This window comes from Pipistrellus kuhlii, unplaced genomic scaffold, assembly GCF_014108245.1.
Source record: "Pipistrellus kuhlii isolate mPipKuh1 unplaced genomic scaffold, mPipKuh1.p scaffold_m20_p_6, whole genome shotgun sequence".
Lineage (NCBI taxonomy): Eukaryota > Metazoa > Chordata > Mammalia > Chiroptera > Vespertilionidae > Pipistrellus > Pipistrellus kuhlii.
The window spans coordinates 16,524,663-16,552,185 of NW_023425562.1; the positions used below are offsets into that span (position 1 = coordinate 16,524,663).

Below are 27,523 nucleotides of genomic sequence, written 5' to 3' on the forward strand. Positions count from 1 at the left end.
TGAGTTTAGGCAATATTTATTCAATTTCCTTGAGATCATAGTATCTAAGGCATAAATGGTGGAGGCATTATTATTTGGCAAGGATACAACTCCTTTGAAGGCCTTGTCTGGCTGGATTTTAGTTCATGATACATCATATTGGTGTAAATCTGAGAGAACTTATTCTGGCACGGGCTCTAATCATGGGAAACGCGTCTCTCCTCACCATCCCTTCGTGAAACTCAGTCACTTTCCGTGGAGGGCGTGGCAGTTCTGCAGCTGCTCCCAAGTCACCTGGGGCGCTGGGCCTGGCCGAGGGAGGAAGGAAGGCGGGCATGGAGGTGCCGGGCCCTCAGGCCATGCTCTCGACGATGACTGCGATGCCCTGGCCACCTCCGATGCACGCCGACCCAACGCCGTATTTCTTCCCTCGGCGCCTGAGGAAGAGAGAGAGCAGTGGCTGAAGTCTACTCAGATGAAGAATTAACAGAGCTAATAAGATAATTAATTAAACAGAATTACTGATGGTTACATATGTATTATTCACTCGCATTCAGATCATAGTCTCAATATTTTCCTCACTCCTTAATATTAGTTTATAGTCACAACAGGAGAAAGAATTACAAAAATTGAATGTGGTTTTGTTTTTTTTTTAAATAGTGGTTGCAAGCTGGGGATGTGGGTCTCTCATCCGTAGCATGGGGTTTGTTAACATTGTCAAGAGTAAGGCCTACTTCTAGAGATCACAAGTGAAATTTAGAAGTCTATGAGAGGATGAAACTGGTTACTATGCCTGGGAACGCTGGTAATCCAGGACAAAAATAAGCCCAACACACCCAAAACAGGATGACGTGGGAAACCATGAAAATTTTAGAAGAAGCCATACAGAGGTATCCTTTGTCAGACTGCACATGTCTGCATAGGAGATATGACAGCCTGGGCAGCGTATGTTCACAAACTCCCAAAGTACAGTGTGTAGGCTGGCCTGACAAACTAGGCGGCAGTGTGTTGTGCTGACCTGCTGCCGGCCCACAGGCTCAATAACTTTCTCATGGACAAAACCATGAAGGCCAGGCGGAGGTGACTGGAGACGAATACAGTGTGGAAAGCACTGATGGTCAACCTGGTGCCTTCACCTGCTAACATCTGGATGCAGGGCTTGCTAGAACTACTCCTGGAAATAGGGAGCTGCGGATGCAGACCTGAGTACCTCTCACAGTGCCAAGAGCAGAGCCGCTAACAAGTCAATGGACTCATCTCTAAGGTCAGCTGAAAAGGGGTCCCACATAACTTGTTCCTGGCGAGAAGCAATGCAAGGGGGATCTGAGGAAGAATGAAAATGTTGGGGTGTTCTGGGGAAACCTAAATCCATGCCTGTCTACAAGAGGCAAATCTGAAATGCACCGATTTCTAGCGAATACCTTAATTCGTGAACCAGGTGTGCAGTAATTCTTGATCCAGATGCTCCCAATGGGTGACCCAAAGCAATGGCTCCTCCATTCATATTGGTTTTACTTGGGTCAAGACCTAAACTCCTCTCAACAGCCAAGTACTGGGAAGCAAAAGCTTCATTAACCTTCAAAATAATGGAAGAGAAGGGGAGAGACAGAGAGAAACATCAATGTGAGAGAGAGACCTTGATTGGTTGCCTCCAGCACGGGCCCCAACCAGGGCTGGAGATCGAGCCTGCAGCTGAGATACATTCCCTTGAAAATCGAACCCGGGACCCTGCTCTATCCACTGAGCCAAACTGGCTATGGCCACAAACTGCTTTTTAACTGAGAATTGTTTAGTACTCTTGATAGGTAATTTTTCTTTTTCTATTTAAATTATCTTGCAAGGTTGTTTAATTTTAGTTGTTCTTTGTAAAAATATCAGGTTTGAAAATGGTACTTTCAGTCAGTCAAATGCATCTCTTGGAAAAAGGAAGTCCTCAGTAATATTATAAGTGAAACCAGAGGTGATGGGACACTGTAGAGCCCATAGGTTCTGGAGCTAGACAGACTGTTTAAATCTTGGCTGTACGCATGTTCTTTGAACTCCCTTGACACTCAAATTTCCTCGGTAGTAAAATGTGACTGTAGTATCATCCTAAGGTTATTGTCAAGGTTAAGTTAAATCATAGGTATTAAGTGTCTAGTGTATTACTTGACACATGGCAAACACTATAAAATGCTTGCTATTATTATTGTTATTACCCATACTTCCAAGAAGAGACGGATAGATAATTAAGAATAAATCTTCAGAGCCAAATACGCTACGTCAAAATGTGGTAGAACAGAAAAGTGTCATATTGTATCACACTTTATGAGGCTGGCTATGAGAATGACTTTACTTCAAGTTTTTAAGCACTATATTTTCATATGATCTTAGCTAGGGAATTTTACAGATAAGAAAAGTGACTTTAAGAGAGGTAATGTATGGGGATAAGGGGGAGAGATCAACCAAGGGACTTGTATGCATGCATATAAGCATAACAATGGACACAAACACCAGGGGGGTGAGAGCATGAGCCAGGGCGGGGGGTGGGGGATGTGGAGCAGAGGGGGCAAAGCGATAAGGGTGCATATGTAATACCTTAATCAATAAAGAAAGGGGGGAAAAAGTCATGTGTCCAGAGTTGGGATCAAGATTGAATCTTGTGCTCTTTCCTACTATATTTTATTCTCTCTCAAGATGGTGCTCTATTTGTTCTTAGATTCAACATTACTTTTCCATTTTATACAGTCCTGCTCAAGGAGGCACTAAGAGTCCTAGAATATGTTGTGAAACTAGGCTATTGAACCTAAGATAAAACCACCACATAATCATCAAACGTTCCAAAGACAATCATAGCAGGGTGTTAAGAGCTATGTCCTTGAGTACTTATACGAGGCTCAGTGCACGAATTCATGTACAGGTCCCTCAGCCTGGCTGGTGATCGGGCTTATCGGGGCCTGTCTCACCCAGTCCTGACCAGGCTGATCAGGGGCCAGGAGTTTGGCTGGCAGTGGGAGGTTGGCTGTGGGATCACACTGACCACCAGGGGGCAGCTCCTGCATTGAGCACCTGCCCCCTGGTAGTTAGTGCATGTCATAGCGACTAGTCAACCGGCTATTGGTTGTTGGTTGATCAGTAGTAAAGGTCGCTTGCGCTTTTATATATTGATATAAATGACAATGAATAGCTTTGCAGAGCTGATATATTTCAATAGAGTTTTGGGTATGAAATCTAAAGTCAGAAATTTACTGGTACCTATCTGCTGATACAAATATGGTAAGTAAGCAGCCTGCAGGAGGCTCTGAACTGTTGATTATTGCCTTTTGGGTGAGAGATTACCACAGAGGAAATCACACAGAGGGAAAAGGCCCATTCGCTACCAATTTAAATAGAGAGACCTTCTTTGTTCTATTAATTATTTACCAACAACAAGCAGAGAGACATACTTAATTATCTAAAATTTTCAAATATACCCCAAACGTAGAATGTACATAATCCATATTTAAGTATTTTCTTCTTTTAATTGTGCTAAATACTCAAGATGTCTTTGTTCTAAATTAACAATTTAACATTAAATAGATCAATAAATGAATAAGTTTACAGAAGTTTTAAAGTTTTTCTAAAAACTGTGATAGGCACATCCCAAAGCAAGCCACAACTAAAAGTCATGATAAATTTGGGGGAGGGGAGGATGTCTTAACTTGGGGGGAAGATAAGAAACTTCTAGATTTGGCACCAGATATTGTTTTACTTTTAGGTCAATTCTCTATTTGTATTTTTTCACTTTAATCCATAAAATGGGGTTAAAGTTACTTATTTCTCCTTCACTTTACATAAAGATCACTTCGATTCAGCAAGCACATAACAGTCTAAAATGTAATGAAGTCATAAGGTCCTAATATTTTTCCAGGAATGTAATTATTCAAATATAAATGAAACATTTTAATCAGCTAAGGAAAAGTACCAACATAAGCCATGTAATGAAAGTAACACTTATTTAGATGTACATCATTTGGAAAGGCTAACAGTACTAATACAGAAAGAGCTATAACATACCAAACTGAAGCCATTTATGCTCTAGAAGTTGGTGGGTTAGTCATGCTGAAAAAAGTAGAATTCTTACCTCTACCATATCCATGTCCTTAAGACTCAACCCTGTTCTCTTCAGTGCCCCAGTGATAGCAGAGACAGGACCTATATCAGCACAAAATCAATTTCATCTTATATTTATTTATACATCAAATTAGTCCATCTTTACTAAACAGGTAAATAACGTGACAGCTGGTAGTAGCCGTAAATCTTGCTACCTTGAAAGCACTTTATTAAATGAGGTAACGATAAAGAAACAAAAAGTGAGACCTGCATTCATTGCAGTATTATTTACAATAGCCAAGATCTGGAAGCAGCCCTGGCCAGCATGCTCAGTGGTTAGAGCTTCAGCCTACGCACCAAAGGGTCAAGGGTTCAATTCCCAGTCAAGAGCATGGTCTTGGTTTTCCTACTGAGACTAACACCGTTTTTCATAAAGATTGGTTGTTTAAAAGACTGATTATTAATCTCTTTTCCATAAGTGACCTTGATTTGGCTACTGTTTCTGGAATAAGAATGACAAAGAAGACTTAGCTCCAGAAATAGAGCAAACTTACCAATACCCATGATGGAGGGGTCACAGCCAGACACAAAGTAGCCCACAACTCGTGCCAGTGGTGTGAAGTTATGTTTTTTAACAGCATCCTCACTAGCTATGATAACAACTCCAGCACCATCAGACACCCCCTTGAAAACAAAAACAGAAGATTAACCAGAGGGTACAGAATCCAGTTAATCAATGTGAAGCAGTCCTATGAGGGTTGTGGCGTGACACAGGAAGCAGTGCCATCATTTGTAATAGTGGTGGATTAAAGCTATTGTTTTAGGCACAGAACACAAATAGAAAGAATGCCAAGGATAAGCCTATAGCCAGATGCAGGTAGATAAAAGGAGAAATCTGATGAATTGTGTATGGAAAAAAATATATATATGAAAACTAAAAATAAACCAGGTAGATTTCCTTTTAATATTCTGAAAAGACTATGAAATGGAAACTATATCAGGGAACTTATGGAAAATATTTTGAACTACAAAAACCCAAATTAATAGAATAGGAACTTAATTAGTTTAAGCTATATAACTAAAGACTAGCATGAAAAGTATCTGAAAGATACTGCATGATTACTTTGCATCAGAAATTGGGAAGATTTCAAGAACATCTGTGATGAGACCTACCGATGCGTTCCCTGCAGTAACGGTTCCATCCTTCTTGAACACGGGCGGGAGTTTATTTAACTGCTCCAGGGTTGTTTGGGGCCGGGCATGCTCATCGACCTGCATGGTCTGTTTCCCTTTCCTGGTCTTCACCTCAATTGGCACCATCTCAGTATTAAAGTAGCCAGCATCATTCGCTGGAAGAGTTGAAGGAATATAAGAATGGAGGAAAAGGAAAGAAACTAAGTCGAACATATCCTTCAGTTTAATTTCTGGTCTCCCCTTTCCTCACAGCCTTCTTTCATATGAGCCTTTATTTCTTATATAACTTTCCTTGCCTATTGGAGGATTTAATATACTATCATGTTTCTATGCAGATGCATTCTGCACCTTTTAAAATTTTAATTTTGATTTATTTTTTTAACTACTTTTTTTCTTTGTAAGGTGCTGCTAAGTCTTAGCAGTATTTGTTAGCTACACATGTAATGAGACCACATGAACTGAATGCCCTGTAAAAATATTCTCTGGGTGAGATAAGAAGTAATTAAAGAGTTACCACATTGTACAATAATGTATTAAAAGTTTAAAAGGGCAGATTTCATGTTAAGTGTTCTTAGCACAATGAGAAAATAAGTTACCAAGTTGCCTATGTCACCGAGTAATCTATGCCTGAAATTTAATGACAAGCATCCTGAAGAAGTTCTAAGTAAAACTGACTAGAGTGGACTATAGCAATCCAAAGCCTCAGGAATCTTATTTCTGATAACACTTTACAACAGGCTAAGCATTTCCCTTCGTTGGTTTTCATACCAACTCTATCAGGGAAATAAGCAAAGCAACTATTTTTTTATCGCCATCATTAGAAATAGGTACTTATTTCTATTTTACAGATGCTCAGTGAATAAATGACTTGACTGAGGTCAGATAACATGTATTTGGCCAAACTAGAAACAGAACAACCCTTGACCTCTAGACCAATAATCTTCCATTTTACATGTGTAACGAGGATGACTCGAGGACCTCAGCTCCACCCCATTACCCCTCTAAAATGCCAAGATGGACTTTATCCTTCCTATTCCAAGTAAATATTTAATGCCCTAAATAAGAGTTTCCATTTGCTTATAAGAGTTTAATTTTAAAAATCTCAGAAGACTAACAGATTTCTTCAACTCCCCACACTGAGAGAAGAACGGCCTGTTGCTGTGCGAACTGGTGAGAGAGCGGTGTGCAGTGTTACCTGGGGCACCAGAGCCAGGGCCTTGGACTCAGTCTAAGGCTCCCAGGCAGGTGTGATGATTCTCAATTAGCATAAAAGGATACCCAATGGGTCTTTCCCAAACACATCATCCCCTCCTTGTGACTATGACATGGCTGATGGCGGAGGGCGTCCTCTGTCCCAGGAGCCCAGTGAACCATTAACTAACAGTGTATCATAGCTCTCCGAGCGTTCTACTGGCAACAGTACCAGTATGGGCAGGGCCAACGAACAGTACCACTTTTTAAGTAGTATGAATGTATTTCCAAGGAGTTAATTTTACAATCATTAACCAAGTATCTAAATCATTTGAAAACAAAGGAATGATAAAAACATAACTTTCAAAAGATATAATTTTAAACTAATATTATTAAATGAACATTATCTGAAATAATAAAAATCCTTCCTAGTTTTTTTTTTTTTTTTTAATATATTTTATTGATTTTTTTACAGAGAGGAAGGGAAAGAGATAGAGAGCCAGAAACATCGATGAGAGAGAAACATCGACCAGCCGCCTCCTGCACACCCCCCACCGGGGATGTGCCTGCAACCAATGTACATGCCCTTGACCGGAATCGAACCTGGGACCTTTCAGTCCACAGACCGACGCTCTACCACTGAGCCAAACCGGTTTCGACCCTTCCTAGTTTTTAAAAATTGAGGAATAATTGACATAAAACATTATACTAGTTTCAAGTATATATCGATAACATAATAATTCGATATTTGTATATATAGCAAAATGATCTTCACCATAAGTCTAGTTAATATCTGTCACCAGGAAGAAGTTACAAATTCTTGTGATGAGAACTTTTAAGATCTCTCTTAACTATCAAATATGCAACATAGTATTATTAAGTACAGTCATCATGCAGTACATTATATACCCAGAACTTAGTTATTTTATAACTGAAAGTTTGTATTTTTTGACTCCCTTTTCATCCATCTCACTAACCCTCCTCCCTCTCCTTCCCCTCTCCTCCCCCCCAGTTTCCTTTCTGTAAATATTTAGAATACCCTATTTTACTGACCAGCTTTCCACCTCTGCTGGGACTGCAGGGCGTATTTGTCACAGTCTTCTCTGCTTATATTATGTTTTGAAGCAAGATTCTCTGCGGTGATTCCCATGGGGAGTTTAACATGCTGATCGGTTAATCCTGCCCACAAAGTGTCTTCCAGCTATTAAAATACATTAATAATGAAGTGATTTGTTAAAGCATGTCTTTCACAGTAATATGCTGTAATTTCTTTAAATTTAAGCAATTAAGAGTTCCAATAAATAAAAGTAAAATTAGATTTTCTGATAGCATTACTGTTACTAAATTATTCGTATTTGACTCCGAGGATTTTAAAAAACATTCAATGGCATAATAAAATGACACATTCTCCTCTCTACATGTGGGGCTCTGAAGAGAGCCAGCAATGCTACATGTGCAGGGTGAGAACACAGGAAGTTATTCCACAATCAAAACCCCTCAAGGTTACATTCCGTAGGAAACCTAACACTGAGTCCTTATGCACGCCCCCAACTGGGGATCGAGCCCATGACCTGGGCATGTGTTCTGATCAGGAATCAAACCGTGACCTTCTGGTTCACAGGTTGACTTTGAACCACTGAGCCACACTGCCCAGGCTCTGATCTATTTTTCCAAAGGTGTTCTTAAATTCATTTGGTGTCTAAAACTATCTCATCTTTTCTATGTCTTATTTTCAACTTTCAAAGAGGCCAGGTGAGAAATTGATGAACAGTGTACATCAACTGTTATAACAGAAAAAAATGCTAAAAATGTAAAATGCCATTAGCCCTTTCATATAGGAAAGATAGCATATTATCCGTCCTTTATCACTCCTATCATTCTCGTGTTGTGCCTTCTCATTCAAAGAGAATGTTTTCTGTGATGAAGAAGAAATCTATTCGATGGAGATTGCTCCAGAAAAAAAAAACTCCCATGAATTCTGGCAAAGATTTAATTACTTGGTTTGCTAATGATTCAGCAGACATTAATTCAACCTTTGCCTATCTTTTTGACCTGCTTCCTCCCTTCTTCCATTTCCCCCAATGTTCATTCCACTACCAGAGGTGTGCTAAGATAAAGCCTACTTTTATGTGGATTAAAATGTTAAAACTAGCTCAGCTTCGTGGCTCAGTGGTTGTGTTGACCTGTGAACTAGGAGGTCACAATTCAATTCTCTGAGAGGGCGTATGCCCAGGTTGCGGGCTCAAACCCCAGTGAGCGGTGTGCAGGAAGCAACCCATCAATAATTCTCTCTCATCATTGATGTTTCTATCTCTCTCTCCCTCTCCCTTCCACTCTGAAATCAATTAAAAAAGTTTTTTTTAAATGTGTCAAAACTAACAACCAAATAAACTTTTGAAATAGTTAACAAAATTCATATAATTTATGTCTTGCCAATCCCCTATTAATAAAACTGGTTTCAAAATTAATTTTCTCTCTCACCAAATGGTGTTATTAAATTATTAGCATTACAGTCTGAGAAATAATTTTTAATTTTAACCTTGAGATCTGCTCCCAACTTGGTTCCAAAACGTATGTTTCTGGCACAGTAGGGAGCTTGGCTCATGCTCTCGGTTCCTCCACACAAAACAACTTCAGCAGCTTTATCACAAATTTCCTATTTAAAAACAAAGAAAACCCTTTTATTATGACATGAATGCACATTAAAAAGTATGTGCTAAGCAAACTAATATTAAGTCTAATAAGTAACTATGATAGCTTTCAGTGTTTCAAAAGGAAATACTTTCAAAGTAGTTTTAAAGCAAATGCTGAAGTATCCATTCCCAAAGTATTATACATGGGTTGGAAGGGGAGAAGGACAGTCTTCAATAGTTTGTGCACAGGTAACAAATCCTGCCCACTTTCTGGTGAGGAATGGTAATTCCTAACTCAATACAAATCTTTAAAATCAGCAGAGATATTGTCTGGTTTAACTGTACAGATTGCCAGCAGATAGTAAAGAATAAATCCTTTAAAAATGCAAAAGCAAGATTTATCCTATTTATTATGGATGAATCTGGAGACCACAGATTTACAGGAACCAAGTTAAACTAGGAGTCTCATACAAAGGGCCCATTGCATTCTTTCAACTCTTTCCACGATTTGCAATTCTCAGGAAAGAAGCAAATCACAGGCCTCCAAGAGCCTGATGTTTGAAATGATTGCTAGGAAAATCAGGACCACTAATATACATTGTTAGAGAACCTTATTCATGACAAAATCGTGTTTTTAATTTTATTTTGTAATAAAATGAAGAGAAGTAAAATTGGATTTCACTGTATGCCTTTTCCCTGTGCTTAAAGGGAACAAGTCTATTTGCCCAATCATCCCTTATACTGACCTCCCTTGATAAGCATCTATCTAATAACAGGATAATATGCAAACTGGTTGGGACACTGTCACATAACGACTGATCAGCAGGCTGCGTCCCTGCCCCCTGCTCAGGCAGCTTGCAAGGCCTGAGGTAAGTAGAATAGTGTATGATAGGAGGTGATAGGAAAGGAGGGAGAGAAAGGCAGGCCTGCAAGCAGACAGGCCGAGAGGAGAAACAGAAATACAGAAGGGGAGCAAGAAAAAGCAGGAATGAATGGAAAAGGGAAGGAAATGTGAGGCTGCAAGCGGGAGGGGGTGGCTACCAAGGGAGGGTAGAGCAAGTGTGCCTGGTGAGGTGCAGGGCGCAGCGGGTGGCCCAGATGCGGGAGGAGGGTGGTAGCCCCCGGCGCAAACTGAGCCATTGGCAGGGAGGCACCCTTAAGCCCCAGGGCAGAGGGGTGGATGGTCTGAGGTAGGGGTGTCGAACTCAATCAGAGAAGGGGCCAAAATCTAAAATCCAGCCTAAATCTCGGGCCGAATGGTTTACTGAACAGTCATAAACTGTCATTGTGATGGAAACGCAGCAGAGTGCGGTGATGACAGCGCGGTGCGGGCCACATTGCAAGGCCTGGCGGGACGGATTTGGCCCTCGGGCCTTGTGTTTAACACATGTGGTCTGAGGCCTTCTGGGCGGAGGCATGCCTGCTGGGCCGGGCGCCCCATGCTGGGAGGGGAGGTACAGCTTAGCTGGGGCAAGTCCGACACTAAGGAAGATACCGCTTTCATCCCCAAGGGCTGGACCCCAAAGACACTGTCCAGGGTTAGGTTGCTGGTGTGTTAAGTGTATTTTGTTGACTAGAAGCTGGGGCGTCCCAGGCAGGAAATGGGAGGAGGATGGCGGTGGGGAGCTGGGGAAAAAAGGATAGTGAAGGCCTGGCTAGACTGGGGGCTAACAGCCCCCAAACGAAAGCTTTAATATCATAGTGTGCTCAGGAAGGACTGGAAGCAGGTCCCAAAGAGGAAAGGGGAAGGTTTAAAAGAGAAACCAGTGAACATGGCAGGGGGGAGGAGGGAAGCGCAGGAGGGTAATAACAGGGAAGGAGGCAAGGTTCAGGCTCACAAGGGAAAGGTGAATGGGGAGGAGGGTGAGAGGAGCAAGAAGGAGACAGACACAGGGAATGAAGGGAGAGAAGGGAGGAGGGAGGGAGGATGAGGGGCTGCGGGAGGTTCAAAGGGAGGGAGGGAAAGAAAGCAGGAAAGAGAAGGATGCTAAAATGGGGGGAGGCCAGAAAATAGTTAAATAAAAAGAAGAAACAGAATGTGAGAGTGAGAGGAATTTAAGAGGAGGAGCTAGTAAGAAAATTAAGTACAGGGAGATTTTTTTAAAAATGTAGTCAGACATCCCCTGAGGGCTCCCAGTTTATGAAAGGGCACAGACTTGGCTGAGGGTCCCCCCCCCAAATGCACAAATTTTATGCACTGGGCCTCTAGTGCTATATAATAAAAGGCTAATATGCAAATTGTCTCCTTCATTGGGAGTTCAACCAGGGGCCAGGGTTAGCCACCCAACCACCCACAGCCCCTCCCCTTGGCCGGACAGGCTCAATGGGCCCCAATCGGGGTGGGCCAACTGAATCCCACCCATGCACAAATTCGTGCACTGGGCCTCTAGTTATAAAAACCTAGTGTTATATTAAACAGGGCATTTTCTCTAATAATTTTTTAACATATTTCAGAGAATTAAATATAATATTGGCCATACCTGACATCCACTCATAACGGACTGGAAACCGGAGCCACAGAGCCTATTCAGAGTGAGAGCTGGGGTCTCTATTGGGACGCCCACCCGCAAGCCAACATGCCTTGCCAAGTACGCAGCATCCACAGAACTCTGGAACACAGGGAGAAGAAAAAGCACTTCCTCTATAAATCTAGAAATTGAGGACAAAGTATTTTTCAAAGTATATGGAAATGTTGGCAACCTGTCAAAAATTATAAGCTACATGGCTCTAAGGTAGGACACAACACATACAGCTCTAGTATATTTCATATAATACACGTGTTTATGATTTAAATAAAAACAAAGCACAAGAATAATGATGCTGGCAATTCAGATATGGATTCCTTTAAGTAAAAAAGTGAAAGTTCTTGATTTAATAAGGAAAGAAAAAAATTGCATGTTGAAGTTGCTAAGACCAAATCTATGCATGAAACTGCCTAACTCATAAATTAAACTTTACCATAGGTATGCATGTGTAAGAAAAAGACATAGTGTATGTATTCAGGGTTTGGTACTGTCTGTGGTTCCAGGTATCCACTGAGGGTTTTGGACCGTATACCCTGGGAATAACATGGAGTAATTGTTCTTTATTTTTATTGAATTCATTGGGATAATGTTAATAAAATTATATAGAGCTTAGGTGTACAATTCTCTGATATATCATCTGTACGTTGTATTCACCATCCCAAGTCATGTCTCTTTCATGTTTCTACTCTCCCCTACCTCCTCCCACCTACCCTTTCCCTGTTAATCAACATACTGTTGTCTGTTTATGAAGTTTTTGTTTGTTTTTTACTTAATCCTTCACCTTTTACACCCAGTCCCCCCACCTCCTCCCCTCTAACAGCTGTCTGTTTTTTATGTTGATGAGTCTGTTTCTATTTCGTTTGACAGCTTATTAGTGACACCGAGGCTGAGACCTGGTGACTTAAGGAGGGGAGAGATGAACAACTTGTTAGGAGAGTAAGAGGTGCTTCCCAAACTTAAAAATGCATCTGGGAAATTTTGTTAAAATGTAGTTTCTCAACCCATAGGTCTAGGACTACATGGAATTCTGCATTTCTAAACATTTCCCCAATGACACAATGTGCTGGTCCAAGGGCCATACTTTGAGTAAGAAGGAAAAGAAATAATTTTAAAAACACACAACAATAACATCAGCAGTTACTGTGGAGAAAGCTAAAGCAAATTTGATAAAATGTGAAGAATTGGCCCATCCAGCCCTAACCGGTTTGGCTTAGTGGATAGAGCTTCAGCCTGTGGACTGCAGGGTCCCCGGTTCAATTCTGGTTAAGGGCACATACCTTGGTTGCAGGCTCCCTTCCTGACCTGAGCCCTAATCAGGGCTCGTGCAGGAGGCAACCTATCAATGTGTCTCTCTCACATTGATGTTTCTCTCTGTCTTTCCCTCTCTTTCTCTCTCTCTAAAAACTAATGGAAAAATATCTGGAGGATTAAAAAAAAAAAAAAAAAAATGGCCATCCAGGTAAAAAGGCTATGTGGTACTTACTCACTGTCCTATTTTTAATTTATTTTTTAATTCTTACTTGTGGATAGTTTTATTGATTTGAGAGAGAGAGGAAGGGCAAAGGAGAGAGAGAGAGAGAAACACTGATCCGTTGCCTTCCATACTCGCTCTGACTGGGGACCAAACCCTCAACCTGGGTGTGTGCCCTGACCAGGAATTGAACCCACAACCCTTTGGTGCACGGGATGATGCTCTAACCAACTAAGCCACATGGGGTTGGGCTGTCCTATTTTTTCTTTTTTTTAACTTTTTTGCTTGGGTTTGCTATACTCCTTAAGTGGGAAGGAGAGAGAACCCATTATCTTCAAATAAGTCAAGGAAATTAATATATTTAGAAGCAATATATCAAAACATTTTGTTCTATGCCTAAAACTAATACGATGTTACTAGTCAATTATATCTCAATACATCTGGAAACACACACACCCAAAAACCAAGAAGCGATGAAATGTATCCCAAATTAGGTAGATATATAGTTCCCAGAAGATATGCTCCTTTGAGTCATGCATGTCGTTGCTTCTGGAGTCAAAGGATTTCTCAATTTGTAAATACCTTCAACTTTGGACTGATTCGCCATCATGACATGTTCAAGGAATTATTTTTAGAAACTGATGAAGCAACAGGAATGAGGACCATTCTCTGGCCGACTAACCTGCATGACATTGCCCACAATGACACTGTCAATAGTCTCAGGTGGCACTTTGCCTGCCGCCAAGGCAGCCCTGGCAGCAAATTCAGTCAAGTCGGTAGCTGTGAAGTCTTTCAGAAGGCCTCCGTAAGCCCCAAAGGGCGTTCGCTTAGCAGCCACGATGAACACACCTATGGCAACAAGAGAGATTTGTAAGCAATCGCGGGTTAGCCAGTGTCCTTTAGCATGCTTTAAATACCCTCACTGCAAAATAGTATTGCAAAGTTAAGTTTCAATTAGATAACTGAAAACCTTTGCGTACACGGGGTCTTCCCCAAACTATCTGAGCACTCGTTTCCACATCTTGTCAAGAAACCATAGACTGCCCCGGCAGGTGGCTCATATGGTTGGAGTGTCCTTCTATGCACCAAAAGTCGTAGGTTTGATTCCCAGTCAGGGCCCATACCAAGTTTCAGGTTCGATCCCCAGCTGGGGTGAGTACAAGAGGCAACCAATTGATGTTTTTCTCTCACATTGATGTTTCTCTTTCTCTTCTTTCCTCTCTAAAAAAATCACTAAAAACATGTCCTTAGGTTAAGATTAAAAAAAAAACAACCACATGGAACTTTTAATGATAGATATTGACCTATAGTTGAGACCATTCAAACACTGTACTACTACTGGTATTTAAGTACTTTATAGTCCCCGTTTTATGCTAATGATTTCTTTCCATGGGACAAACTAAACCTACACTAAAACAAAAAACACTTCAGCTTCTCCTTTCATTCCAGTTGAGAAATTTACAGTCTAAAAGAGGAAAAACATATAACTTAGAAGAGATCCATTTCTTTACATATATAATATTCAGATATTTATAAAAGGCTGCAAATATTAGTTTGGTGTGTTGTAGAGACAGTAAAACATACAGTGGCTACCAGAGGTTAGGAGGGGGCAAGGAGAGATGAGTAGGTGAAGTACAAATGAAACTACTCTTTATTTACTTATTTTTTTAAAATATATTTTTATTGATTTCAGAGAGGAAGGGAGAGGGAGAAATAGAAACATCAGTGATGAGAGATAATAATTGATCAGCTGCCTCATGCATACCCCACACTGGAGATTAAGCCCACAACTGGGCATGTGCCCTGACTGGGATCGAGCCATGGCCTCCTGGTTCATAGGTGGATGTTCAACCACCGAGCCACACTAATATGATACTGTAATGGTAGATACATGTCATTATATACATTTGTCAAAACCCAAGAATTGCATAACACAAAAAGTGAACCTTATTGTAAACTATGGTCTTCAGTTCTTAATAGTGTCAGTATTTGCTCATCAACTGTAACAAATGTACCACATTAATGGTTAGGTGAATGATTCTGGTTCTTCAAGTGACTGAGGCAGATCCTATTATCTGAAGGATACATTCTTGCAGAGATAAGTGGGCTCATTAAGTTGTTTATTGCTTTGGAGAATACAACTCTTACTAAGCCCTCGCCACTTGGCAACAAGCCACCTGTGTTAGCCCAGAGCTTTCACTATAAATCTCCTGTGTTAGCTCCTGGCTTTGGCTTCCAGCCACCTGTGTAAGCTCGAGCCGCTGGGCTATATATAACAAGCCCCGTTTCTTTCCTGGGTCTAAAGATCTACCATTTCACTACTAAGACGTGGCTTGTCGATAAGTTACCCTAAACTCAATGTAATTTTGGTGAGGTCTTTTGACCTTGGGAAGTTTTCCCAAAAACTAATGCACGATGTTAATAATAGGAGATACTGGGATGGGAAGAGGGAGGTATATGACCACTGATTTATCAGAAATAATGAAGGCTAATTCATGTGTCTTCATAAGTTTTCCTTTCATGAGTTTCTCCCTGTAATTCATACCTAAGAGAGCATTTTTGTCTGGGGAAGTTCTACTAATGGTGAAGTATGAGACACTAACAGAAGAGTGTATGTGGAAAATAAGAACAAAAGCAAGAACTTCCCCTTTAGTTAATTATACCACTTCTGTTTACTTTTGCTTCCAGACTGCAACGGTTATCCTGAGTAAGGCTAACATTGAAATACAATTGTTTTGAATGGGAAAATGGTATCCTGTATAATAAAAGCCTAATATGCTAAGTGTCCGGTCAAACCAATCAAAGTGTCAAGCCGAGATTGGTTTGGCTCAGTGGATAGAGCGTCCCAGGTTCGATTCCGGTCAAGGGCATGTACCTTGGTTGTGGGCACATCCCCAGTAGGGGGTGTGCAAGAGGCAGCTGGTCGATGATTCTCTCTCATCGATGTTTCTAACTCTCTATCCCTATCTCTTCCTCTCCGTAAAAAATTAATAAAATATATATAAAACACACACACACGCACTCACACACACAAAAACACACAAAGTGTCTGGTTAAACCAATCAAAGCATACATAGCTAATGATATGCTAAGGTTGCTCAGCTACCCACTATAATGTGCACTGACCACCAGGGGCAGATGCTCCAACTGGTAGGTGAGCTTGCTGCTGGGGTCCAGCCAATTGGGACAGCGAGATGGGCCAGGAGCCCTCCCTCAGTACCTCCCTGGCTGGCCAACTTCCCACATCCCTCCCCAGCCCTGATTGTGCATTGGTGGGGGTCCCTCAGCCTGGCCTGAGCCCTCTCGAAATCTGGCACCCCCTCGGGAGATGTCAGAGAGCCAGTTTCAGCCCGATGGCAGAACAACCAATCGCTTTGACACACACTGACCACTGGGGGCAGACACTCAATGCAGAAGCTGCCCCTGGTGGTCAGTGTGCTTCCACGGGGGGAGTGCTGCTCAGCCAGAAGCGGGGCTCATGGTTGGCAAGTCTTTCCCATCTCTGTGGCAGCGTTAAGGATATCTGGCTGACAACTTAGGCCTGCTCCTGACAGGCCTAAGCCGCCAGTGAGACATCCCCTGAGGGCTGATGGACTGAGAGAGGGCACAGGCCGGGCTAAGGGACCTCCACCCCCCAAGTGCATGAATTTCATGCACTGGGCCTGTAGTTAAATATATTTTTAAAATAATTTGGGATGTGTAGGTATAAAGACTAGACAATTTAAAGTATTTTTAAACTGGGCAGCATGTCAATAATTATTTGATCTGACGCCAATTTTATATAGCTGTTAAAAGGTCTAAAATGTGCCGAAACCGGTTTGGCTCAGTGGATAGAGCATCGGCCTGCAGACTGAAGGGTCCTGGGTTCAATTCTGGTCAAGGGCATGTACCTTGGTTGCGGGCACATCCTCAGTAGGGGGTGTGCAAGAGGCAACTGATTGATGATTCTCTCTCATCAATGTTTCTGACTCTCTATCCCTCTCTCTTCCTCTCTGTGAAAAATCAATAAAATATATATATATTTTTTTAAAAAAAGGTCTAAAATGTAACAGTCTTTAACACCAAGCTACAATCTTGTTTATATTTAAAGGCGCTGAAAATTCAGAAGCTAGCTATTTCCCAAAACTGAAAGACAGTGAAAAGACATTAATCTAGAGATCAGAGAGTCAGAAACAAGGTGGTCGAAGTGACTGGAGAGAAAAAAACGTGACAAGAGAAACAGGAATTCTGCTGCTTTAAAAAAAAAAAAAAATTTTTTTTTTTTTTTATCACATTGTTAGATAAACATTGACTTGTCATTAAGCAACTGCAGACAGCAACTAAGACAAATGGAGAAAAACTGTTACTTACTGCATCCATTTCAGTTTCAGGATTAAAGTCATTTGGCAGCACTGCCTGAATGCCTTGCTACACAAATAACCCAACAAAGTTACTGAGCAGGAATGGATTCTTATTGACAGAAACCTGATAAATGAATGATAATCTTTACCAACGCCTATCATGCTCACACTCAACTGTGTCCTTTTCCCTACAATAATCAGTCACATGGTCTCTCTTATCCACTAGTCCTCCAAGCACCCCGAGAGAAGTGCACATCTATGATGTATTCTAACTAGCCAATAGCAATTGATACGTGAACCTTAACACATTAAGCGCCCAGCTTGTTTTGTCTTCCAGATGGAAAGTATAGAGTCAGACACTGGTGACTGACATGGCGGTTAACGTGTTAAGGCTTGGGTTGTGGACACAGCCACTAATTATCTGTCATTTTAGACAAGCTTTTTTACCTTTCTGGAATCAATGTCTTCATCTGTAAAACAGGGAAATGGGTGAAACTATGATCACTAGCTCTAATACTGTAGTACTCGATCACAAACTTAACACATTTTATATACTTCCTTAATACAGGTGTTGATGTATTTCATTTCCCCTAATGGGTTCACAATTTTCATCAAACTTCAGAAGAGTCTGTATTATACAAAAAGGATAAGAAACCACATATACAATGCTAAACACAAATCATAAAAAGATTTTCTTTTTGAAATGATGCTCATTATGATGCAGTTTTTAAGTGAATTGGTTTTTTTTTAAACACCTTAAAAAAAACCAACATGTGCTGTTTTATTAATTAAATGTAGTAAATTCAGAACTGGGAAGAGCACTGGCAAGTGAAACCCAATGGAAGGAAATAGAATGACACTACGTGTTGCCTTGGGATACCGATTTTTCATGAACTGTTCACAAGCCATTTCCACTCTTCTGAGCTCCAAATCCCCTTATCCAACTGCCTATCCCACATCTCCACTCGAGTGCCAAGTTTCCACTTTCCAAATCAATTCTCCAGCTTTCCTCACTGGGTAAATGCCACCATCATCAGCACAAGACTTCAAACTGGAAACCTAAAGTCACTGCTGTCATGTCCTTCTCATTGACCGGCCATCTATCACCAAGTTCTATCTAATCCATCTCCAAGTCTAACAAGTCATCCCTCCCTCCCCCACCCCCCCCAACTCCTTTGCCCTCCAGCTAGGGTCCAAACCATCATTTGTTGTAGCCTGGACCTCTGGCTAAGATTCTTTTCTTAGTATTATTGTTGTAGTTTTGTTAATCCTCACTTGAGGGTATTTTTCTCATTTTTTAAAGAGTGGAGAGAGAAGAGAAACTTCCATATGAGAGACAGGCAGAGCCACCCGCACCTGCCCCTATCAGTGCCCAAGTAAGTGCCCTAAACCAGGAATTGAACCCGAGACCCTTCCGTGCCCAGGCCGACTCTCTAACCACCAAGATACACCGACCAGAGCTCCAATAGATTCTTAAATGTTCTTAAATTCTTCTGGTTGCTACACAGACAGTTTTATAACCCTGACAACATCTGGGCAGAGTGGAAATCAGGTCCTGTCATCCTCCTACTTGAAAGGTTTTCTCTTGCTGTCTACTAAATTCAGAATAAAACCCCACACCTCCAGGCCTCACAGAGCCTACAGGGCTCTGACCACAAAAATGTGGGTTCTTAGGTCCTGCCCAGCGTTTTCCTGTGGCCTGGATATAAAATGTTCTTTAAAGCACAAACGTCCAAATCCTTAACACTAAAATCCCATCGGTTGTGAGTATTGGTTGGAAAAGAGAACGGACATCACATTTTTAAGAAGCTTATAACCCTAGAATGCATGTATTTAGTGACTGCACTTTCTCGGAGACACTCAAGGGAAGGTTCTCCAACAGAATGCCAGCAAGCATTTTGGGGGAGCAGGTCCCTCGGGCAGAAATTCCCCGGCGACTCTGGGAGAACTCCCCGCAGGCCCTCATCCCCTCCCCCCCACCCCCCCAATCGCAGGCAACCTCGCTCCTCTGTGCAGTGCCCCCGCGTCCCACGGTGCCTCAGGTGTGTGGCGCCGCGGGTTCCCAACAGCTGAACTTGAACTTGGTGGGTCACCACTGCACGAGGGAGGGCACGGCCTCCAAGGTCAGGGGCCCGTGAACCGTGGTCTCCACGCTCCCACGCCGATTGCACGGGAGTCTCAGTCGCTCCAGGAGGCTTACAAAAGCGTTTTCTCTGGAACCCGAACCATCCTTTTGGGGGGGGGGGGGGGCAGGGCACACGCTGCTGTTTCTTTAAGTCCCCTTTATTGGTGTGGAGACGAAAGCTGTAAACCCAGGACCCCCGACTCCCCGCCGAGAACGGACGCGAACCCTGGCCTGAGGAGGGCAAGCCCGCCAGCGGGCGAGGAGAGCGGGGCGCAGCTCACCTCGGAGAAGGGCCATGGCGACGGCGGGAGAGCGACAGCGCAGGGTTTCTCCTCCGGCGACGCGAAGGGGCCGCAGTCAGCACCCAGACCTTAAGGGCGGGGGCGGGGCCCGCTAGGCCACGCCCACCTAGGGCACGCCCCCGCCCTTTCCCCTACTTCTGAGCCCACAGCGCCCCTACCCTCTGGCCTGACGCTACGCTCCGGGCGCCATCCTCTGAGGGGCCAATCACCTTGGGGAGGCGGGCCTTGCGAGTGTTTTTTTTTGTTTTTGTTGTTGTTGTTGTTGTTGTTTGCCTCAAATCACTGGCTTTCAAGACTGTACCTGCGCCAAAACCGGTTTGGCTCAATGGCTAGAGCGTCGGCTTGGGGACTGAAGGGTCCCGGGTTCGATTCCGGTCAAGGGCATGTACCAGGGGGTGTGCAAGAGGCAGCTGATCTATGACTCTCTCTCGTGGATGTTTCTAACTCTATCCCTTCCTCTCTGTACAAAATATATTTAAAAAAAAAAAAAAAAAGACTGTACCTGTTTCCAACTCATGGTTTGATTGCCCTGTCCAGCCATCCAACCCTGTCCATCCAATCCTGGCCTCTATCCGTCTCCCCCGACCGCGCCCCGCCCCCGTAGGTAACTAAGCTTCCCTTTCCGTCAACGAATTTCCTTAAACCTCGAGTCGGACGTCCGGCCCCGAGTGGCACGGGTTTGCGGGAAGTGGGGGTCCAGGTGGGCGGGACCGGACGTTGTGTGGGCGGGTCCTGGAGGACGGCACGGGGATTGGTCGAGTCGGTCGCGCCGGGGGGCGGGCTTTTGCGTAGAGCTTGGGCTGCTGCGGAGGCGGTTAGGCGGTCGGCGGGTGGCTCGGTGGGAGTGGGGGCAAGGGTATAGGGGGGGTATTGTTGGGGCGCTGCAGTGAGGGTATTAGGTCAGGGGGGGCCCCGGGTCCCCAATGCAGCCCCCCGATGAGCCTGCAGTATTTTCCTTATATGATTGGGCCCCATGGCTGGCGGCGACGCTAGCCCGGAGCCTAAGAGGATTATAATGGGTCAGGCGAAGTGGGGCCGGGGAACCGGGGCCTGGGGCGGAGAGAGGAGCTGTGGGTTCGGCTGGAGATGAGGAAGGTTGAGGGAGGCCTCTTCCGCTGTGGCTGTTAGCCCGGGTCGATGATGAGGAGACCACTGCGCAATCTGAGTTCTGGGAACCAGATGATGGAGTGCGTTGGGACTGAGACCGGGCGAGCAGGCGGCGAGCCGAGCCGAGATGCGGTAGATCCGCAACTTCGGGGCAGGAGGCGGGCCAGGCTCCTCTGGGCTCGGTGGGTGTGGATGGCCAGGGTTGGCAGGAGGCCTGGAGGTGTTCTGGGAGCTGGCAGGGAGTGCCCGCTCCAGTACCCTGCTTTGTTTACATCGTCTTGGTGGCCCTCTCACGTTGTTTTCTGACTTCATTTTTTTTTTATTGTAAAAACTTTAAAAATATATATATATATTATTGATTTTTTACAGAGAGGAAGGGAGAGGGATAGAGAGTTAGAAATATTAATGAGAGAGAAACAACAGTCAGCTGCCTCCTGCACACCCCTCACCGGGGATGTGACCGCAACCAAGACACATGACTTTGACTGGAATCCTTGACGGGGGCGGGGGGACGACACGGACACCCTTGAGTTCAAAGGCGAATGTTCTATCCACTGAGCCAAGCCAGCCAGGGCTAATTGTAAAAATTTTTGAACATACAGAAGATCCACCATCTATAGTCTATAGTTGGTAACATTTTACCATACTTGCTGTATCACATCTGTCCATCTGTTCCCCCCCCCCCGCCCCTTTTTTTTTTTAATGCAGAACTTAGTACAATTCACCCCACGTATCAGAGGTCAATATTTACAGTTCTTTTTAAGTCAGAATTCTCATGCAATCAAATGTACAAATCTTAAATTGGATGAATTTCAAAAATGTATACACTCTTCTAACCCAAACCACTCTGGGCAATCAAAATATAATTAGGACATGTCCATCATCCAGAAAAGTGCTCAGCCATTGTTCCCTTTTTCTCACCATCCGTTGTAATTTGACCCTCTGCTTTACTCCTTTTTCCTTTCTGTAGCTTTAAGTGAACCCTGAACTTTGGCAGGCAACTCAGTACACATTTTAAAAAATATTAATGCTCCTTTTTCATAGTCCATGGAATTTGTACTTGGAGTTGATCAAAGCTTAACACACACTTGATGGTGGGCTTTGTTTTTTTTCCCCTTGAATCTCCTGGATGATGAGCAGGGAATAATAATAAAAATGAAAGCTGCCATTTTATACACTGTGTGCCTAGCAATTGTACCAGGCGCTTACATACACTATGTATAATTTGCATACCCAGGTAGTATAATAATTACTCTATAAAATAGAATGACATACAGTTCTTCCACATCAGAGAAATCTGAATTGAGATGCATTCTGCAGCCCCATGAGACAGGGGGTTTTCCTTTCTCATTTTATAAGTCAAGAAGCATAGGCCCAGAGAAACCAAAGAACTTCTGAAGATTCAAATCTAGAAAATTGCTGAATTAGAATTTTGAGCCCTCAATTCTCAAAAGCCCAAAGCTCATGTTGTGTCCAGGGCTTCCAGGATGTGGAATATAGGAGTAGGGTAGAAAAAGACAACTATCATTAGCTAGAAGTTATAGAAAACAGGAAATGAGGGAGAAATAAAGTATTTGGAAAGAAAGCTGGCTAAGGATAACTTTCTATGCTTGTCAATGTATGGTGGTTTAGTTTCAACTTCACTATCTTTTGTTTCTAAATAATGGGGTTAAGTCAATTTTATCTTTTAAATGTAACTTACACATGTGTAATAGAAATATTTCTTATTATGAATGACAGTGAATGCTCACTTACTAGGAAAAAAGTAGATAAAAGCATCTTTACCTGCTGGTGCTATTGAGAAATGTTAATTAGAATTAGATGAAGAGAAGTAAGATGCTTGGATAATGATGCCATTTGAGAAGTGATTTTTGTGATCCATTAAAACAACTTATCCATGAGTGAACTTACATTAAGTTTCATGTTCAAGGCAAAGCACTGGGAATGGTTTTTAAAACCATCTCCATTGTACTTTAGCTAATTCTTAATAGGTAACAAGAATACAAATAATTGACCAGGAGATCAAAACAGCTCATATGAAAGATTGGCATTGTGGTGAGTTTCTAAATGTTAAATACAGTATGCACTGCAAAAATGAGTCAAATGTATTTTACCTATTGAAAAAGGCTAAACAGCTAAACAGTACTTCCCCCAAATCTGAATAGAATTGTCTGCTGCCAGATAGCTCAGGGCATTTTATTGCCTCCTGTTGGCCAAACACCTGAACAGCTGTACACTATTCCTCAAACTGACAATGTTTCTGTAACCCTTCCCTTTGAAGTGTATTATCTCCATCTTGCCTTAGGACAAATTGTGTTGAATAAAAGCAGGGTCCTGAGTCAAGAAGAAGGAATCTTTAGCTCCTTCAGCTGACGATACTCTGAACCCCCAATGCCTTTCAAAATTATCTTTAGTCTCCGAACTCTTTAACCATCTATGCGCAGTCCCTTTCTCCGGAATGCTGAACCCTTGGTAAGGCTGGGAAAAGAACCCCGGCATAGCTCGCTCTCTCAGTCTTGAAAATATGGGCTGTGTAGGAGTGACCTCTGTGTAAACTGTGTACCACGTGGTCTTGGCAGGGCAGTTTGAGCCAGGTGAGCACTCCAGGCTGGAGTGGCCAGTTGTGTGTTGCGACACCATGTTGGCTCTGCTTTATCCTTTTGGGCTCCAGGCCAATGTGGGCTCCAGGCAGTTTGGCTAGGAAAGCATTGCTGCAAACTTGCAGGTAGGCCACAGCATGGGAATAGAGCCACACCCATCCTACATTAGTGTTTACTGGCACCTCCAATCCTGGAGAGTCCCCCCAGATTTCAAAGAGCTCTCATGATTTCCTCATCTTCTCCATTCACTGTTTGTTGTGCAGAAGCTGCTCAATGAGCCTTTAGTTGTCTCAGGAGGAAATGCTATATGTACATAGTGGTATATTTTAGTGTGCTTGTAAGGGGGCGAGTCCAGGGTCCTTCTGCGCTGCTACCATCTTGAACTTCCTCACATGTTGCTCTATCTCTCCTGTTTCACTGGTTAAAATTGAGGTGTATGCTCCTGCCATAGCCGCATACATAGTTTTCCTGCTGAGGTCTTTTTTAAATTTAATTTTTTCAGTTTCAGCAGACCTACAATATTATATTGGTTTCAGATATATAACCCAATGACTAGACATTAACTTATGAAGTGATCACCCCAATAAATCTAGTACCCATCTGACACCATACATAGTCATTATTGACTATATTAGTATTTCCTATGTTGAACTTGATCTCCCGAGACTGTTCTGTAACTAGCAATTTGATACTTCTTAATCTCTTCACCTTCTTAACCCATCCTCCCAAGTCCTTTGTTTTGGCATCCGTCAACATGGTCTCTGTATCTGTGTTTCTGGTCTGCTTGTTTTATTTTGATAAGATTTCACAAGTGAAATCAGATGTGATTTCTCTGTTTGACCTATTTCACTCAGCACAGTGCCCTTTAGGTACATCCATGTGGTTGCCAATGGAAAGATTTCATTATTTGTTTTTCACTTATCTATATATACAAAAAGCTAATATGCAAAGTGTCTCCTCAGGAGTTGAACCGAGAGACTGGGAGTTTGACTGGGAGTCAGGGAGTTCAATCACTCGCTATGATGTGCGCTGACAACCAATGGGCAGTGCCGAATGAAGACCCCCTCTGGTAGCCGGGGAAGGGAGGCCCCAGCAAGCAGCTGGAAGGCCCCGATTGGCCCTGATAACCGGCCAGGCCCAGGGACTCTACCCATGCATGAATTCCATGCACTGGGCCTCAGAATTTTATAAACTCTTTAATACAGAACTTGTAAATATTTTCCCAGATTTTTTTAATGCCATCTTTACCAGAAGCAAAGTTATACATATGACTGAGTCTGTTCTTACACCAAAACTGCTTTGTTTGAATTCTTTACCTTTAAAGTAATTTCTCAATAAGTCTTGTTATTCTACGGGGAATGTGTCCCCCACCCCAACTTTTGTAGGCTGTATTCGCTAACCTCTGGTTTAAACAATCATGACTCGTGTTTGAATATAGGCTCCAGAATGATATTTCTCAAGAAAGCATTAAAAAATAATCTTTTCAGCCAATATGTAGCTACAGGGTTTTAAATTTCATTTAGACCTATCACAGCACTTTATTTATTCAAAAGTATTTCCACAAATTTTTATCCATAGCTGAATTTTACAGTGACTAGTACAAGCATTTTTCTATAAACAAAGGTATAATTTACAGATTTGTTCAAAATGAAAAAATATTTTTTATTAGTGTTTCTTCTACAATGTCAGATTCACCCCTGAATATGTGCACCCTGTCAGAGAGGCAATCCTTCATCTAAACATCAGTTGTTGGCAAAGTGTTATATCCAAATCTGGATTATTCTGATATGTATCACCTTAGAAAGTATCTTAAAGTCATTTTTGATTGACCCCTTTACCTGAATTAGATTTTTTTTTTTTTTTTTTTTTTTTTTAGGAAAAACTGTCTTTATACCTAATGACCTTTATAATAAGAGAAAGAAAAAAGTCTTGTGTTTTATTGTCATTGGCATAAACCACTATTTTTCTGGTTACCCCCTAATTCTCTAATTATGGCACCAATCTGTATAAAAAGTAAATTTTGAATATTTGGCTCATGCAGCAAATTAATTTGAGAAACAGACTTCAGAGAAATATTCTATGAGGAAAAACTACAGGGTCCTGCCCCATGCTGCCACACTTTAATATCTGTTTAGCCATACAGACATTATACAAGGGTTCAATTTAGGACAACCTTGCTGCCTTAGAATTGGGTCAACCATATGAAAATGCATAAATTTACTATATGCCAAAGAAATGGATTCTAATTTATTTGTTACTATATCTTAACACATTATTTAATGTTCTAAATATTTGATGAATTGATGGTAGCAGTGTTATTTTTCTAAATTTTCCAAGTTCCTACTTTTGTCTTCTCTCTCTCTCTCTCTCTCTCTCTCTCTCTCTCTCTCTCTCTCTTATTTTTTTTACAAAAGCCTTAAAATTTAGTATAGGAAAATCAAGAGAAGACACTCCTGTTGACATGCTCCATGAAAAGAGGGAAAAAGTCCCTTTGAGTCTAATCTGCTCGCCAGGTACCATATGTAGATGCACAGATATGATAGACAGGGAGAATGCATGTCAGTAATATGCTTGCCAGATAATCTATAATATCTATAATAATAAAAGCATAATATGCTAATTAGACCGGATGGCCAAACAGCAGAATGACTGTCCCTATGACCTTCCGACCCTCCGGATGAAGCCGGGCTGCAAGGGCCGAACCCCTTGCATGAATTTCATGCATCATGGCCTCTAGTATGTACATAACACAAATTGCTATAGGTAACCACATAGGCCAATATAATACTTAAAGCACAACTTGTTTAATCTATAAATATTTGATTCTTAAGTAATCTATAAAATGCTTCTAATGTTTTAAAAGACAAAACTTCACCATGATGTTATGCCAGACATTAAAGTTCTTCCCACAGCAACACTTACTTCAGAGAACTAAGTGATAAGTCAATTATCTTCATAACTGCTAAAGGCACAGAGTAAGAAAAGTGTCAAACAAATTATAAATATTAAAAAATAAAGACACATATCTAGTACAGAGTTCAAACCTTTATGTTCAATTAAGTTACTTAAATTAAAAATACTGATTTCCTGAAGTTGGAAAAAGTTTGAGTTGAGCTGACTTTAAAAAATGCAAAAAAAAAAAAAAAATGCTAACAAAAGATTACAGTTTCTCTAAAGATGCTTATTCCAATCTCTAAGTGTTAAGTTAAATAGGGAAGATCTAAACATTTAAGTAACCAACTACTATATTATTTTGTTAGTGGCCTATAAAAGGCTATTTGTTTCTAAGTATATATAAATTTTGTTCCAGTGAAACATCTTTATCTTTTGGAAGAAGAGAACTAAATCTGCTATTTTTTTTTTTAATATTTTTTATTGATTTTTTACAGAGAGGAAGGGAGAGAAATAGAAAGCCAGAAACGTCGATGAGAGAGAAACATCGACCAGCTGCCTCTTGCACACCCCCTACTGGGGATGTGCCCGCAACCAATGTACATGCCCTTGACCGGAATCGAACCCGGGACCCTTCAGTCCGCAGACCAACGCTCCACCACTGAGCCAAACCGGTTTCGGCTAAATCTGCTATTTCTTAGCCTAAATGGAGGGCTGTTCATATGTTTTTCCATTTATTCTAATTGCCAAGCTTTTATTCAGTGAGTTGTTGGCACCTGGCAGAGAGGTAGTGACCCAAAGAGATGGAAAGAATGAGGGTGTAAGTCAGGATGTAAGGGCAGTAAGCTGCTGCATTTATGGAATCACTGCTTTCAAACTCCTTGACACTCTGACAAAGCATTTTTGGTTATCTTGAAGAGTAAGGACAGTCCTTATATGAGAGACTCAGTTTTAAACAACATTGCAGTAAAAAGTAAATTATCCTATATAATAAAAGGCTAATATGCAAATTGACAGAACAGCAGAACTACCGGTCATTATGACACACACTGGCCATCAGGGGGCAGATGCACAATGCAGGAGCTGCCCCCTG

General features: G+C 42.0%; 1 protein-coding gene, 1 long non-coding RNA gene, 2 other non-coding genes and 1 pseudogene across 5 annotated transcripts; 4 read left to right on the top strand and 1 right to left on the bottom strand.

The window, feature by feature from the left end:
- ACAA2 (acetyl-CoA acyltransferase 2) lies at window positions 1–19,953 on the bottom strand. Of its 2 annotated transcripts, XM_036418949.2 has the most exons (10): window positions 19,811–19,953; window positions 13,747–13,913; window positions 11,549–11,677; window positions 8,975–9,091; window positions 7,489–7,636; window positions 5,224–5,399; window positions 4,605–4,734; window positions 4,082–4,152; window positions 1,401–1,555; window positions 1–416 (listed from the first exon to the last, which is right to left on the bottom strand). In XM_036418949.2, the coding sequence occupies exons 1-10, from the start codon at window positions 19,824–19,826 to the stop codon at window positions 332–334; spliced, it is 1,194 nt and encodes a 397-aa protein (XP_036274842.1). In that variant the 5' UTR covers window positions 19,827–19,953; the 3' UTR covers window positions 1–331. The 2 variants fall into 2 exon arrangements, with proteins under 2 accessions (XP_036274842.1, XP_045430485.1); XM_045574529.1 differs by lacking the exon at window positions 11,549–11,677.
- LOC123651484 lies at window positions 678–1,185 on the top strand (annotated as a pseudogene).
- Window positions 16,070–26,635, top strand: LOC123651522. Its single transcript, XR_006740301.1, has 2 exons — window positions 16,070–16,109; window positions 25,953–26,635. It is a non-coding gene; the product is annotated as an uncharacterized LOC123651522 (long non-coding RNA).
- Window positions 20,741–20,881, top strand: LOC118708561. Its single transcript, XR_004984634.1, has one exon. It is a non-coding gene; the product is annotated as a small Cajal body-specific RNA 17 (non-coding RNA).
- Window positions 20,963–21,038, top strand: LOC118708542. Its single transcript, XR_004984617.1, has one exon. It is a non-coding gene; the product is annotated as a small Cajal body-specific RNA 18 (non-coding RNA).
- Window positions 26,636–27,523: the final 888 nt, after the last annotated feature.